The 18,447-nt window shown below is 34.7% G+C and overlaps 1 protein-coding gene across 1 annotated transcript in view; it reads right to left on the reverse strand.

The window, feature by feature from the left end:
* The window catches only part of LOC131843998 (uncharacterized), a 177,299-nt gene that overhangs the window by 130,515 nt on the left and 28,337 nt on the right, over nucleotides 1-18,447 (reverse strand). The window contains exon 3 of the mRNA XM_059192787.1: nucleotides 6,642-6,722. Coding sequence (XP_059048770.1) covers nucleotides 6,642-6,722 — 81 coding nt within the window. The remainder of the gene's footprint in view (nucleotides 1-6,641; nucleotides 6,723-18,447) is intronic.

Genomic DNA, 18,447 nt, shown 5'->3' on the forward strand with positions numbered 1-18,447 from the left:
TTAGGACAATTCACACAGTGCCATCTAGACCCAAGTTAAGCTAGCTAAAGCTTGTGTTATGGGTACTAGATAACTGATACATACATAGATATTTTTTTTTTGTAAATACATACATATTATACATAGAAAACACCCAGACCGATACAAACAATCATACTCATATATACAAATGTTTGTGCCGTGCGAGGAATCGAACCCGCGACCATCTGAACAGTAATTGAATATCTCTGAAGTTTTAACTAAATTGATACTCTTATTGACTGGTGCTACCAAACTTTGTTTAGATTTATTTATCACAGGAAATATATACATAGAAAACACCCAGATTGATACAAAAAATCATATTCATTAATACAAATGTTTGAATCGAACCCGCGACCGTCGAAAGTGAAGCTATATGCTAAACCGCTAGACATCCGAGCCCGTCATACGTGTCTGAATGTAACAAACATATAAATATTAAACAGCAAAGCAGACAGTTGAGGCAGGGCTCCCTCTGCACTGTTCAGTTCCGATATATTCAAGTGTACTACCCCTAGGTCGTAGCTTGTGTAGGGGTAGAAACGTCTACTCCACATAAGCCAATGAATAAATTTACAGCACCTACTCATAGTCTGAGAACACAATGCTGTTTTCCAGCACCTGTATATGTTAAGTTTTTAACCGGATTCTGGAATATATAGATGAATGTCATGGATATGGAAGTTAAATCAAATAAAGTTAAATATAAAAAAAAAAAAACATCCTGCTCCTTTGGACTTTATTCAACCAATCGAACACCTGCCCCCAGGTAGCGACCTGCAATGGCCCATTTGGAAATCGCTCAACAGACTACGAACCCAGATGGGCCGCTGCAGGTACAACTTGGTAAAGTGGGGTGCCGCTTCAAGGGAGGCTTGTGACTGCGGAGCGCCATCCCAGACTATGGCACACCTGCTGGCTTGTCCTTTGTGCCCAGCATCCTGCACAAAGGGGGACCTAAGGGATGCGACGGAGTGCGCAAGGGTTGTCGCGGCGTTCTGGGGAAAATTATATTTAAATGTATTTGGTTGCCATTGAAACGAAGAAGAAGAACCGGATTCTACAACGTTCCACCTTACTTACTAAGTCAAACACGGAAACTTTATATGGTCTTAAGTTTTCTAAAGGTTATTTATTTGCGCATTTTTAGAAATAGAAATAATATTTATTAATTTAATCACTCTAGAATCTTATTAATATTAGATATGAAACTACCTAACATATGAAATTGGCGTTTTGTAAGGGAGTAACCTAAAATCAATTTTTTCAAAATATAATATACTAGCTTTTGCCCGCGGCTTTGCTCGCGTTAATTTATCCCCTTAGGGATGGAATTTATCAAAATCCTTTCATAGGGGATGCCTAAGTCATAGTAGTTTTATGCATGCAAAGTCTCAGCCCGATCGGTTTAAAATTGACAAAGTTTCATATAAACTTTCATCCCCTATTTTATCCCATTGGGGGTAGATTTAATCAAAATCCTTTCTTAGCGGATGCCTACGTCATAACATCTACCTGCATGCCAAATTTCAGCCTGATCCGACCAGTGGTTTGGGCTGTGCGTTGATAGATCACTATGTCCGTCACCTTTGAGTTATATATATAGATTTCTTTAATCAAAGTATGTATCATTGCTATTTATGCAGATTTGCCATCTCATAGGCTATTCATTTATCACGGGGCTTGTTTTACAGGTCAAAATTTCCAGAACGAAAACCTTGGAAACAAAAACGTACTGTGTTTTCTTTTGCGACACCACCAATGCAAAAAAAAACAAAGATGGAAAACCATATGGATTACGGTTTTCGAAAAACAAATGCATGAGAAAATAGCTGTATAAATTTGAAATTGATATTTCTAACCAAAGAGGAGATATTTGAGATCAAAGTGGTCAGTACAACAAAATGACAATTTCATATGCAAACATCTAAAGATGTTTAATTAATAATATATAATAATTATCTCAGGACAATTTACACAACGCCATCTGGACCCAAATTAAGCTAGCTGAAGCTTGTGCTATGGGTACTATATAACTGATAAAAATACATAGATTTTTTTCGTAAATACATACATAATATACAAAGAAAACACCCAGACCGATACAAACAATCATACTCATGAATACAAATGTTTGTGCCGTGCAAGGAATCGAACCCGCGACCATCGGATGTAAAGCGGTGTGCTAGACTGCTAGACCACCGAGGTCGTCAATGTTTAATTAGTTATTGGATAAAATGAATAAATTTAACACAGCACCTACTCGTTGTAGTCTGAAAACATAATACTGTTTGCTTGCACCTGTTTATGTTAAGTTTTATGTAGTCTTAAGTTTTCTAAAGGTAAAACTATGCACGACAAAAATCTGCAGATTCTGCCAAACTGAAGAGGAAACGCCACTACACATCCTATGTGGTTGTAGCCCATTCACGCATAAACGAAATATCTCCTTTGGAAAGTTTACACTCTTTCCTGGGGAGATAAAAACCATCGCTCCTAAGAATATCCTTCAATTCTTGTCCCTGACGGGTCTAGGTAGCGAACTTTGAAAAAGTGCGAGCACAATAGATCTATGTAGGTCGCAGTGCTACAGGTGCAGGTATCTGACAATAGCTCAAAGTACCCAATAAAAAAAATAGGTAAAATTGATAAATTATACTAATAGAAACTTGATTAAAACTTAAAATATAACTGATTAATGTTTGAAATGAGTAAGCGGACTGATTTTAAATATAATGTGAAATGTAAAACAAAATGTTAATGTTGCGAAATAATTTACGATGCTCGCTCGTACAGTTACCAATTATTTAATCATTTTTAGAAATAAAAAAAACGAAATTGTAACATATTTTATGCCGGCAAGAATCGAAGTCACTACCTTAGAGGTCTAAAACGAAATAACCACTGAGTCACGACGTACATTGTAACATATTTTTTATGCCGCGCAAGAATCGAAGTCACTGCCCTAGAGGGTCTCGTTCTCAAAGACTTGCACTTACATGTAAACAATCATAGCGTGACACATTTACGCTTCACATGTTACAGCAAGACAGCAAGCAAGCAAGCAAGTGTATTCACAAAGCAAACGGGATGTACAAAGTCGCAAGTCTTTAAAGTTTTAAACGACAGAACTACAACTCTGCAAAGAACTAGTTCGCGACCTAATTTTAGTGGGGACAAACAGTTTGAAAACGGCATAGTGCCATTCGTGAATAGCTGCATACTTTTTACAGTCCGTTGAATCGCGCAGCTGTAACGACTTCGATAGCACAGATGGTTTTTGTTGAGAAACACTTTTGATATTAATATATTTAAAGTTTATTTTTGTATTCTATAATCAAAACTGTAAAAACAAAATTATATAATAATAATAATAATCTCAGGACAATTCACACAGCGCCATCTTAAGTTAAGCTAAAGCTTGTGTTATGGGTACTAGATATCTGATACAAGTACATAGATATTTTTTTTTTAAATACATACATATTATACATAGAAAACACCCAGACCGATACAAACAATCATACTCATGAATACAAATGTTTGTGCCGTGCGAGGAATCGAACCCGCGACCATCGTAAATAGCGGTGTGCTAAACCTATGCGGTTTAGTCGAATATTAATATGGATTTTCAAATTATAATTATAAGTCCATCATTATAAATATGTACAACATTTATATAGTTTCATATGCTACTCGCCTCGTACATATATATAAACCTTCCTCTTGAATCACTCTATCTATTAAAAAAAAACAGTTTCAAAATCCGTTGCATAGTTTTAAATGCTACGTTTACATTCAGCCGCTTCCCCTGCCACTCGCGCTGCCGGAAATATTGCCGGGCGACAACTGAGCGAGAGGGCTGAATGTAAAAACACGCTGCCACTCGCGCTGCCAGTCCTTTGACTCGCGCACGAAAAACCGACAATCGAGGAAGCGTCTGGCAGCGCCAATGGCATGGGAAGTGTTTCCACTCCTGTTTACACTCTCGCGCTGCTCACTTCCCTGCCCACACGGGCTGAGTGTAAAATGGGCAAAAAATTTAAGCATACATAGGGACGGACAGACAGCGACAGCGACTTTATTTTATACTATGTAATGAAGAATACGCGCTGAGTTTCTTGTCAATTCTTCTCATCTTGAAATCATTCCGAACTGACGGTAGATTTGACATATCATAAGTCTGTAATAGACCTACATGAATGAAGATATTTTGAATGTGTCAATTAACAGTGCAATCTGTTTAAAAATTGTATATATATTCTGAACAGTAGTTTTATTCTGGTGCGGCACTGTGCAGAATCTATGTATGTGAGAGGTGACCCTTAAAAGGTGGCAGATTAGAGATTAAAACCACAGTGTAAAAATAGTAAAGTGCCTCAACGCCAACAGACAAAAAGGCACTTTTCTAAAATATGCTAACTACCTACTCGCCTCAGCTTGGTACGGGTGTACATGTATTATATATAAACCTTCCGTTTGCGTAGTTTTAAAGATTTCAGCATACATAGGGACGGACAGACAGCGATAGCGACTTTGTTTTATACTATATATGAAGAGCTCGAAATTGAATACATATGTAATTGTTTAGCAATAAGTAAAGTATAGTAATCATAAAGAGCCAACAGAATATCAGCGCTGCAGAGTTATCTGTAGCATTATGCTGAGTTGGCTGCCTTTTCACTTTTGAAGCACATAAAGTCACCTACATTTCTTTTATTAATTCGTGGTTTTTCTATCATTCGTCTCATTGTTATGATAATCGATAGACTAGCTATACGATGACCGTCACTAGTAAAAGGATGTGGACACAACACTAGTCATGTCACACATGCACTGTAGATTCATATTTGTACGAGACATAAAAACTTCTTTGTATTAATTTTAAATTTCGAACGCGCTTCGCATTCATTTGTTTTAAGAATAAAAAATATTGTTAGAGATGTGAAAATTCCATCATGGCATTTCATTTATCTCCACAAATTTTCAACTATGATTTATACTATATTTGGAATGTAATTTGTATCGTATCAAACATATAAGTATATTATGTGACCAAACCAATACACTCGTGTATATTATGTGTCCGTAATTGGTGAATAAAGAATGTATCTATCTATGAATTTCTGTTTAAAAATTGTATATACATTCTGAACAGTAGTTTTATTCTGGTGCGGCACTGTGCAGAATCTATTTATGTGAGAGGTGACCCTTAAGAGGTGGCAGGTTAGAGATTAAAACCACAGTGTAAAAATAGTAAAGCTTTTGAGTTGCGTTTTGTTTCTACTTGCTATACGCACAATTTCAATAGTATCTGAAAACCTCGGTGTTGCGTTTTGTTTCTACTTGCTATACGCACAATTTCAATAGTATCTGAAAACCTCGGTGTTGCGTTTTGTTGCTTCTTGTTATACGCGAAATTTCAATAGTATTTGAAAACCTCGGTGTTGCGTTTTGTTTCTACTTGCTATACGCGAAATTTCAATAGTATCTGAAAACCTCGGTGTTGCGTTTTGTTTCTACTTGCTATACGCGAAATTTCAATAGTATCTGAAAACCTCGGTGTTGCGTTTTGTTTCTACTTGCTATACGCAAAATTTCAATAGTATCTGAAAACCTCGGTGTTGCGTTTTGTTTCTACTTGCTATACGCAAAATTTCAATAGTATCTGAAAACCTCGGTGTTGCGTTTTGTTTCTACTTGCTATACGCAAAATTTCAATAGCATCTGAAAACCTCGGTGTTGCGTTTTGTTTCTACTTGCTATACGCAAAATTTCAATAGTATCTGAAAACCTCGGTGTTGCGTATTGTTGCTGCTTGCTATACGCGAAATTTCAATAGAATTTGATAACCAGAGGAACCACCACTACAGTATTTATTTTATCTGTGGCAAGTCATGAGAGTTGAGCGATAACGGGGTCAGGGAGGCGGCACCGGGACACACGTCACTGTCGAGTGCGGCCGCTGGGGGTCGCGCCGGCTGTGCCCCCTCCCCTCCCCCAACCCCCCAACGGGGCAACCAGACAGTACAGTGGTCGAAATAATTATTATATTGCTACGACCATAATTAATTTAAATTATAACCTTATAAACACATTGAAAAATTTTAATTCTCACGTATGGACCGGAATTTTTTTATTGTTACCGGCTGTACCCGCGACTTAACTGTTAAATTCCACGCGGACGAAGTCGCAGGAACGGCTAGTATATACAACTAAAATCACGGCCTGTAATCGATAGATTTTCAAAAATGATACTTAACTATTTAATTGATAACTGTTTTTAGTTGTATTTTTGTACGTTCAGTACTATTTAGTTCAGTAATTCAGTATATATATATAAGTCTAAAATAAAAGTTACCTAAGTTATATCTTATTAGATCACCTACCTGCCAAAAAAAGTCCCGTCAAAATCGGTCCAGTCATTTCAGAAATTAGCCGGTACAAACAGACCGATAGACAGACAGAAAAACATTGTAAACAATGTTATTTTGGTGTATGTACCGTATTTATATTCATATGCATGTAGTAAAAAACGGTTATTTCAATATTACAAACAGACACACCACTTTTATTTATATGTATAGATGTAAAATATATTCGTTGAGTGTGTACAATACCTTCATGAGGTGCAGGTGAGTGGTGACAGTATCGACGCGCGTCGCGTGCTCCTCACCGCCCACCGGGAATGAACCCAGATACTGCAACAAACAATAGTTACATAAGTTGATAGAATCAGAATACAATGAAAAAAATATCTAAATAAACTCAAAGTTGACTGACATAGTGATCTATCAACGCACAGCCCAAATCACTGGACGGATCGGGCTGAAATTTGGCATGCAGGTAGATGTTATGACGTAGGCATCCGTTAAGAAAGGATTTTGATTAATTCTACCCCCAAGGGGATAAAATAGGGGATAAAAGTTTATATGAAACTTTGTCAGTTTTAAACCGGTCGGGCTGAGACTTTGCATGCATAAAGCTACTATGACGTAGGCATCCCCTATGAAAGGATTTTGATAAATTTCACACTTAAGGGGATAAATTTACGCGAGCGAAGCCGCGGGCAAAAGCTAGTACAATATAAAATTGTTTATTCAAATAAACTGAAATTTAAACATATTAGAATAGAAGTGCTATTTTTTTTTTAATCTACAGTTCATTCCGAAAGTTGTCTCATCACAAGAAGAACGAGCAAGAAACTTGCGTGTTGCTGTTTTAAAAAAAAATATTTTAACTTTACATTTTTAATTTGAAATGTATGAATACAAACTACCAAATAGCATTAATTTGGAGTCAATATACTAAATACAACACGTAAGTTTCTCGCTCGTTCTTCTTGTGATGAGACAGCTTTCCGAATGAGCGGTAGATTAAAAATGTGATGACTATTCAAAAGTGTTTAAATTAAGTTTATTTGAATAAATGATTTTCTATTCTATTCTATTCTACAAAATCAACCGGTTAAGTAAATAAATAAGATTAAATCTGTCGTAGTTGTCGAGCTAAAAATAACTGCCAAGAAACTCAGCTCCAGCGGTCGCGGGTTTGACTCCTAACATAGTACAGACATTGTGTTAATAAGTATGACTTGACGACCTCGGTGGTTTAGCGGTCAAGCACACCGCTTTACGACCGATGGTCGCGGGTTCGATTCCTCGCACGGCACAAACATTTGTATACATGAGTATGATTGTTTGTATCGGTCTGGGTGTTTTCTATGTACCTATAATATGTATGTATTTACAAAAAAAAAATCTTTGTATCAGTTATCTAGTACCCATAACACAAGCTCTAGCTAGCTTAACTTGGGTCTAGATGGCTCTGTGTGAATTGTCCTGAGATTATTATATTATATATTATTATGACTATTTCTATTGATCTGGGTGTTTAATATATATACTATCTATACATATAAATAAAATTGGAGTGTCTGTTTGTAATGAAATAACCGTCTTTTACGACATGCATATGAATATAAATACGGTACATACAACAAAATTTTTTTTTTATAAATTTTGTCTGTCTGTCTATTTGTTCCGGCTAATCTCTGAAATGGCTGGACCAATTTTGACGGAACTTTTATTGGCAGGTAGCTGTTGTAACAAGGAGTAACTTTAAAGGCTACTTTTCTACTACAATCATACTCGTGAATACAAATGTTCATGTCGTGCGAGGAATCGAACCCGCGACCATCGGACGTAAAGCGGTGTGCTAACCGCTAGACCACCGCGGTCGTCAAATAAATAATAAATGGGTTGAAGATGAAATAAAATATGCTATATCCGGTGGATTTTCTCTAGAGAAATAAAGGCGGATGTCCCCGAACGTGGCGGGACGCGGTGCGCACATAAAACTGGTATTCATAATGAAATTGGCTTTTTGTTTTTGTAATTGGAAAATGTAATACAACTGATGAATAGAGCATGGCATATTTTAAATTCAAATTCAAAATATCTTCATTCATGTAGGTCTATTAGAGACTCTTATGATATGTTAAATCTACCGTCAGTTAGGAATGATTTCGAGATGAGAACTGACAAGAAACTCAGCTCGTATTCTTTTCAAATAAATGTTATACATACAGATTCATTTTTAAATTCATATTTAGGAGAATAGAGTGGCCATAGGCTAGAGCAGACATTTACAAGAAAGAAAGAAATAATCTTTATTAAAATAAACTCATTACAAGCACTTTTGAATAGTCATATTTTGATTCTACCACTCATTCGGAATGCAGATTCATCACAAGAAGAACGAGCAAGAAACTTGAGTGTTGCACTTTTAAATAAATATTGATTAATGAGACTCACATTATCAAGGCATGCGACAATCAACCAGCATATCTTATTAGAATAGAAAATCATTTATTCAAATAAACTTAATTTAAGCACTTTTGAATAGTCATAACATTTTTTTTTATCTACCGCTCGGTCTCATCACAAGATTGTATTGTGTAGTTATATTTGATCCTAATGCTGGTTGGTAGTTCGTATTCACATGTTTCGATTTGTAAAATGTGAACTTACAAGGATTGTTTAAAAGAGCAACACACAAGTTTCTTGCTCATTCTTCTTGTGATGAGTCTGTATTCCGAATGAGCGGTAGAATCAAAGAACTTGACTATTCAAAAGTGCTTATATTAAGTTTATTTTAATAAAGATTATTTCTATTTCAATCTTAGAATGTAATGGTATATTTTACATTGACTCATATAAACAAATTTAGGAGAATTACGCAAGGTTTATTTTTTATTGTACACACATATAGTAAATAAAATTTTATACAGTAAATGTAACAAGTGTCCAAAGGCGAGTTTATCTCTAAAAAGAGATTTCTTCGAGCAAACCTAGAAAATGTTATAGGATAGTGTATTAAATAGAATAGTCGTACATACGTGTACGAAAAGAGGAGATATTAAAATATTGTTCTAATTAACTATGAGTATCAAAAGACGTACATAAATATATGAATATATAGACATACATTTTTTTTTATTTTTTTTTTATTTTTTAAGTCACCAACAAGGTTTACACCAACACTATTACATTATATACATATAAATAAAATTGGAGTGTCTGTTTGTAATATTGAAATAATCGTTTTTTACTAAATGCATATGAATATAAATACGGTACATACACCAAAATAACATTTTTTACAATTTTTGTCTGTCTGTCGGTCGGTCTGTTTGTTCCGGCTAATCTCTGAAATGGCGGTTGCCGGTTTTGACGAGACTTTTATTGGCAGGTAGCTGATGTAATACGGAATAACTTAGGCTACTTTTATTGTAGAAAAATGAAGTTAAATTCCACGCGGACAAAGTCGCGGGTTGCAGCTAGTATATAATACATTACAATCTATTTATTATACTAAGCGCAATCTTAATTATAGACAACTACGACATTCATGTGACAAATTTGTGCTTACAATTAACAATTAACAAAACAACAACAAATTAAATGGTACATAAATAAATTTAATTTATTTTACTAACCATATAGTTTATTAAATCGAGGATATCGTTGTATTACGGTTCGTTATATTAAGGTTACACTATATAGTCTTGTCCACGTCTCTACTTGAATTGTAAGATGAAATCCTAATCTAGAAAGAATCTATTACGGCTTAATTAACCTCCGTGGGGGTGACATTTACTGAGAATATAGGGGAGGGGGTGTGGACGTGGAGCGCGAGACAAATGTTTAATTAAAACATCCCGTATACAATGTACCCACAATGATGTACTGGCTTATAAAGAACTCCAGCTGGGTTGGTCTAGCACAGTGTTTTTCAATCTTTTAGATTACGCGACCCTTTTACAGGTTTAAATATTGTGACGACCCCCTTGTGTTATAGAAAACTAAAGAAATAATTTAATTAAAAGCCTGCATACGTTAGTTAGGTAAAAATTTGTTTTTATTTTTGTACATTTATCTATTAGAATAGAATAGAATAGAAAATCATTTATTCAAATAAACTTATATTGAAGTACTTTTGAATAGTCATAACATTTTTTTTTAATCTACCGCTCATTCGGAATGCTGTCTCATCAAAAGAAGAACAAGCAAGAAACTTGTGTGTTGCTCTTTTAAATAATTTATTCTTACTTACAATTTAAGTTTAAGTGTGTGAATACAAACCACCGATTAGCACTAATTCAATGAAGTAATAAAATAGAAAAAACATTCAATACACAACAACTGGTTAAACAATTAATAAGAGAAAATAAGTCATAGTGATTAGAGCAGACCAGTCCACACAAGCAGCATATTATTCTCGCGGGCCACACTGCATCGGCGCCGGCGACATTACCACACCGGAATTAAAAAGAAGAAAGAACGAATTAGAAAATGATTTGATTATTAACGTTTCAAAAACATCACCAAAATTTGAAAAATATTTGAAGAATATACAAGCACAACCTTCCCACAAAAATTGTGTTGTTACCGTAATTGAACCTTGACTTTTTCTTTCAACCGACGACCCCCCGTGTAAGGCTTCGCGACCCCCCTAGCGGTCACGACCCGCAGATTGAAAAACACTGGACCAGCAGATTGTGTCGTAAATTTTAAGTTAGGTACCTACCACAGGCAACGTCACAGAACCTAGTCAAGTTGCGGCACTGTGTATAATTAACTAGGTTGTCATATATTTTTGAGATAACTCTCGTTGTATTGTGCAGTCTGTCAGTTTTTATTAATATCGTCCTTAGTTACCTATACACGACATTCTTTCACACGCGATCATGTTTTTATTTTAGGTAGCAAATAAGCATACGGCCCATCTGATGGTAAACGATTACCGTAACCTAAGCTTGAAACACCAGGGGTGTCACGTGAGCATTGCCGACCCTTAAGAAATCTTAATATTCTTGAAAAACCCCATGCTGTAGTCTCCTGAGAAAATATCAGCAGGTGTGCGCGCGATTTAGCACGGGGAAACCAGCTTATAGAATAGAATAGAATAGAATAGAAATAATCTTTATTCAAATAAACTCATTACAAGCGCTTTTGAATAGTCATATTTTGATTCTAGATTATCACATAAATAGATATTCAGATTCATCACAAGAAGAATGAGCAAGAAACTTGTGGATTTTAAGTCTTTCTATAAAAACAATATTGTCGTAAACAAATTCATCATTTTTTTGTTTTTATTCTTGAATGATTGTTTTATTTTTTTTATCTATTCTTGTTATTATCTGTCTTACACGTACGCTCTTTCCCACCAAAAAGAATCATCATGTACACAAAGAGAACGTGAAAGACTTTAATGAATCTTTACTCTATGGTCAGATGTACGCCATTTTATAATAATAATTACAAAATGGCGCTAAAGCACACAAGATTAAGAATGCAGGAACGCACGAGATGACGGATCAAATCAATCAAATTAAAACATCTTTATTCGTGTAGGTCTATTACAGATTCTTATGATATGTCAAATCTACCGTCAGTTCGGAATGATTTCGAGATGAGAAGAACTGATGAGAAACTCAGCTCGTATTCTTTTCAAATAAATGTTGTACATGTTTACAATAATACAGATTCATTTTTAAATTCAAATTTGGCAGAATAGAGTGACCATAGGCTAGAGCAGACATTTACAAGAAAGAAAGAAATAATCTTTATTCAAATAAACTCATTACAAGCGCTTTTGAATAGTCATATTTTGATTCTACCGCTTATTCGGAATGCAGATTCATCGCAAGAAGAATAAGCAACAAACTTGTGTGTTGCTCTTTTAAATAAATATTGATTTAATTATATTTAATTAACAAAGAGCAGATTCTTTCCTGCATGAAAGTCTATTTGGGCCTGAAGATACCATACCGCAGTGAGGATTAGCAGTGTCAAATGATGACATACAAAATCTCGACCGCAACGCGTCGCTACGCCTCACCCAACACCACAATTTTAGGGTTGTATCGAATTTCTAACAATAATAACTACATTCACTGGTTGGTAAGTTTATTCAAAATTCAAAAATCATTTATTCATATAGGACATTTCAGCCGCTTATGAACGTAATTTTTTTTATATCATAATTTTTTCCCTATCGTCCAGTTGATATATAAATATATATAGTTGTATATAGATCCAATTGTGAAGAACTGGCAAGAAACTCAATTGAATATTTTTTAAAAGCCAGTTTATTTACAATGTTTAGGTATTTATATAGGTGTCTATGTCTAACATTAAATGAAAATCCCGTGCATGAACAACTATTGCAATGCACGCTCGTCATTCAAGTAATCGTTTAGTGAGTAATAGGCTTTACTCAGTACATATGATTTAACAGATGTTTTGAATTTATTTAAGGGTAATTCCAATATATCCTTTGGTCTATTATTGTAATTTTTTATACCTATTCCTTGTTCAACAAACTAACGCTATACAAATCGCCGTACAGCGCCATCTAGCGGGTGGTAGTCGTACTTCGTATCAACACAGAGTTGAGTCCACGATATTTTTTCAGAGGCATTGTCATGAAATCTTCCCAGAAGACACCGTTTTCAGGATAAGTTTTCTCTGTTATACGATAGATGTCGTTGTATGTCGTGAATCACTTAAAAACAATTGTTGCATCTAGAGAATACTTTTAATTAGTTCAGGTTTTATAGTATAGAATAAATATATATAAGATATTATTATATTAAAAGCAATAGGGCTGCCTTACTGTAACGATACATGAGTCCTTTGTTATATTGTTTGTGCTTCTTCTTTACTGTATGTTGCAAATAAATTATATTCTATTTATCTATTAAAAATATCCTAAAGGGTATTTCTATTATTATAGAAAATAGGACTGTTTAAATTCTGCTACTGTTGCTTTTTCTACAGGTCCGATTAACACGATATTCTGTTAAAAATTTTAAAACTTTTGTGATAGTTTGAAAGAAATCTACAGCAATTTATAGCGAATGCAATTTCAAATTAACAGCTTTTCATTAAACGCATATGAAAGTATCATCATTGCCTTGTCTTTATCCCATTATTTGTGGTCGGCGCAGTATATCATTCTCTTCCACTGCTCTCTATCGGTCGTCATATCAGAACCGATTTTTTTTATATATGTATATATTTTTTATATATGCAAAGTGTATAATATGAATGTGGATAGATGTAAAGGGAGAGGACGCCATAAGAAAAGATGGATGGATTGTGTGAAAGATGATCCTCCCTTTACATCCATCCACATTCATATTATACACTTTACATGTATAAAAAAAATATATATGTATTAAAAAAATCTCTATTTACGCCTGAGCTCTACGATCTCGCTCTCTCGCTCTCTACGCTCTCTAGATTTTAAAGATACAATGTTATCCTTTTTTTTTCTTCCTCCCCCATCGACAGAAGACAGTGCCTCAGACACTTTTACTTACTCAACTTTTACTCTACCCTACATTACATACCTACATACATTAAAATACGGCTATAGTAAATAAAAGTATATTCATGAAGATAATTAATATTAAATGTAATATAAAAATCATGTACATTTTAATTCCATTATGAAAATCAGGGTTTTGATATTAATAAGTTTACATCTATTGATAGATACATAGATAGATAGATATATCGTTTATATGATTGTTAATAATCACACACAATTACATGATCAGGAATATAGACAATACATAGTAGGACATAAGGTTTACAAGTTACAAACTTGTAAACTTTATGTTTTCAACTTAACAAGTTTTAATAAATTTGTAACTTGTATACCTTATGTCCATTTGTATATTATCCATGTATCATTTGTGTGACCCGCAGCGATACAAAAAAGTCGAAGCTCAGCGTGGAACATTGTTCAGAGAACAAAACACTGATTTTCAGCTTCAACCCATTTGAGGGTACGTGAAAATAATAATTAAAATAAATATAAATACTACATTTAAATAAAATTGGAGTGATTGTTTGTAATATTGAAATAACCGTTTTTTTATTACATGCATATGAATATAAATACGGTACACCAAAATAACATTTTTTACAATTTTTCTCTGTCTGTCTGTCTGTTTGTTCCGGCTAATCTCTGAAATTGCTGGACCGACTTTGACGGGACTTTTATTGGCAGGTATCTGATATAATAAAGAGTAACTTAGGCTAGTTTTATTTTAGATTTTTTTTATTTTAGAAAAACAAAGTTAAATTCCACGCGGTTTAGCGGTTAAGTACACTGCTTTAGTTCCGATGTTAGCGAGTTCGTAACATTTTGTAATCTATACATTTAAATAAAATTGGAATGTCTGTTTGTAATATTGAAATGACCGTTTTTACTCCAAGCATATGAATATAAACATATTCTATATATACACCAAAATAACATTTTTTAGAATTTTTGTCTCTCTGTCTGTTTGTTTCGGCTAAACTCTGAAATGGCTGGACCAATTTTGGTTTAATTTGATATAATTTTATCTAACTGGTAAGGACTAATAGAATAAAAAATAATAACTGTTAAAATTGTAATCAATTGCTCACGAACACCATCGCAGTTACGAGTACATATATTTGGTCACAAAGTTTAATAACTAAAAATCAACTTAATGCCATACGAAACTCTACAACAATTTAGCCGCATACTGTATCTGAATTGTTAACGTGATTAAAAAATAAACTGATATTTACGTAACTGAACTAAAACAGAAATCGTGTAACCTGCAAATAGGTAGTGTTCCAAATAAACCAGACAGTCGGCCGCGAGTGGCGGGGAGGTCAATTATATTCGCGCATTTATAGACCTCAGATGAAATCCGCCGAGCCTTACATCCGCGCAGGGCCGTATTTCTCCGTATCTGTATCTTTCACGTATCAAGGGCCCTGGGCATTAGAATAGAATAGAATAGAATAGAAAATCAATTATTCAAATAAACTTACATTGAAGCACTTTTTAATAGTCATAACATTTTTTTTTTTAATCTACCGCTCATTCGGAATGCTGTCTCATCACAAGAAGAACAAGCAAGAAACTTGTGTGTTGCTCTTTTAAATAATTTATTCTTACTTACAATTTAAATTTAAGTGGATTAGGATAATGTGCCCCTATGATCATAGTAATAAAGCACTATACAGTTGGAACAGAAAAAAAATTCTGAACATGAATCTTTAGAGATGTATATCGGGATGCACTACCTTCAAAACAAATTAGGCAAAAATATTTTTATATGATACTTGAACTCCTCATGGTTCAAGTTCTTGCTAGACATTTATAAAAATATTAACAAAAACGAACAAATTGGCCCCCCTCCAATCGATCCCCCGTCCAATTCAAACGGGGACCGATGTTACGACTGCCTGAACCGAGGTTCGAATCCCTAGCGGTGCCCTCAGACTAATGTCGTATCCGTCAGGCGGGAAATGGCCTTCAGCCGCTCCATAAGTCCTTCCGCGGGTTTGGAGTGCCATCTGCACTCGCCCTCTATCGTCCAGTGAAACTGTAAAGGCCAGCTGCGGCCAACAGCATTAGATTATTGACCGTAGTCGGTAAGCATTTGTTAAGACTGATTTTCAGGCGAGAGTAGAGTAGCTATCGGTTATCGATTGGTAATGGAGTAGGGACTAGGGTAGACTAGGGGGCCCCAATCCATCGCGGGGCCCTGGGCACGTGCACAGTGGGGAAGAGGGGCCTGCATCCGCGGTAGGGATTTCAACAAAGTAAACACGTACCAAATACTAATTTCTGTTACAATCCAAACTGTTCCATCTTACTGAATGATTTATTTATTTTCCTAATGAGTTCACAGTATACCTATGCCTACATGCCTAATAAATTAAAAATTGTAACTATTCAAAAGTGCTTATATTAAGTTTATTTGAATAAAGATGATTTCTATTTCTTTTTCTACAGTTCTTGTTGTTTAATAATACATATGTTTAAACGACTTTGAAGGGGACGATGGTCTAGCGGTTTAAGCACACCGCCTTACTCCCGTTGGTTGCGGGTTCGCTTCCGCGCACGGCATAAACATTTGTAGGCATGATTGTTTGTATCGGTCTGGTAGTTTTCTATGTATAATATGTATGTTTTATGAAAAAAAGTCTATGTATTAGTATTAGTATGTTATCTGTGGTATTAGTAATCTAGTACCCATAACACAAGCTTTGGATCTGGATGGCGCTGTGTGAATTGTAAAAAAAAGAATCAACATAAAACGCCATATAGAATAGAATAGATATATATATAATACATAATACAATACAACAATAAACGCTCACATGAAACAAATAAAGAAATTACCAGCAAAGAAATAAATAAATAACTTCGGATAATTAACACAGCGCCATCTAAACCCACTGCAAGCAGAGCTTGTGTTATGGGTACTAGACAACTGATGCAAATACATAGATATAATACATAGAAAACACCCAGACCGATACATGTCATACTCATGAATACAAATGTTTGTGCCGTGCGAGGAATCGAACCCGTGACCATCGAAAGTAAGGCAGTGTGCTAAACCGCTAAATCACCGAGGCCGTCAAAATAAGAGAAATTAAAATAACCTTATATCTTTCATGAACACCAAAAGTGTATATCTGTCTTCTCTGGAATTACCCCAATCTTATGTTATTGTTATTACATATAACTTTAATTTGAGTGAGCGAGGGTTGTTTGTCTGTTTTTATGTACACCAGAGGTCCCCAAACTTTGTGTCATAGACCCTGTAATAGATCGGTGGACTGTATGGATGTCTAAATGATGAAAACACGCAGTTTGCAATAATATAATATATGTATTAATATATGCAATTGCGAACTATCATCATCATCTGCTTCATCCTTATCCCATTTATTTGGGGTCGGCGTAATATGTTTTTCGCTTCCATTCATCCCTGTTCGCAGTCATCGCGTTATTTACTTCCTTTCTTACCATATCATCTTTCACACAGTCCATCCATCTCTTTTTTGGCCTGCAATTGCGAACTATACGAAAGACAATAATAGAATAATACAATAAATTGAAGTATATCAAATAACATGACATATAAAAAAGAACTCATCAAAAATATAAATTTAAAAATAATAAAAATATCATAAGAGTTCGGCGGTCGGTTGCCTACAGACCCCTTGCTTTTTTTCGGTTTTGGGTAGACCCCCCATTCTTACCTGTTATTGCTTTTTTTGTAAATTTCTAACTGTTCATTATATTATAATCTGCCCATAAAAAGATTTTATTTTCCATCTACCCGCTGCTCTTCAGTTTACCCGTGATCATGGTGGTTGAAACACTGCCGAAATATTGGGAACTCAGTAAATAAATATAAAACGTGGTAAGATCTCGTGATTTTTACTTATAAATAATGACCTCGTCAAATTTAAAACAGTATATAATTTCTAACTGTAGTAAAGTTTAGTGTTAAAAACAAAGTAAAAACAACAAGATGATCGCTGTCGTAGACACCTTGCAGTTTGTCATAGACCCTTGGGGGTCGATATAGAGAACTTTGGGAATCACTGGTCTACACAATGTACATAATTACTTTCCAGGCATTTGTATATGAGCTGGCAAATTGTTGAGAGCGGTTTCTTGCTTTATGTAACTACTAGCTGTACTCGCGACTTTGTCCGCGTGGAAATTAACAAAAAAAAGTTAATTGGTGAATTTTTCTGAAATAAAATTAGCCTAAGTTACTCCTTATTACATACGAATATAATATTAGGCAGTTTTATTTAAACAACAGTAAGCAAAACTATTATTACCAACGATCGATGGTTTATTGGTTTAGCACACCATCTCACTTTCGATGGTCGCGGGATCAAATTTCTTGCATGATACATATAAAAGTTCCGATATATATAATCGGTACACGCGACTTCGTTGGAATTTAACGTTATTTTCCTAATAACAAAATAAAAGTACTAAGACAATTATTACATCAGCTACCTGTCAATAAAAGTTCCGTCAAAATCGGTC

The sequence above is a fragment of the Achroia grisella genome, unplaced genomic scaffold (genome assembly GCF_030625045.1).
Source record: "Achroia grisella isolate CSIRO2021 unplaced genomic scaffold, CSIRO_AGI_Agris_v1 utg3615, whole genome shotgun sequence".
Taxonomy (NCBI): Eukaryota; Metazoa; Arthropoda; class Insecta; order Lepidoptera; family Pyralidae; genus Achroia; species Achroia grisella.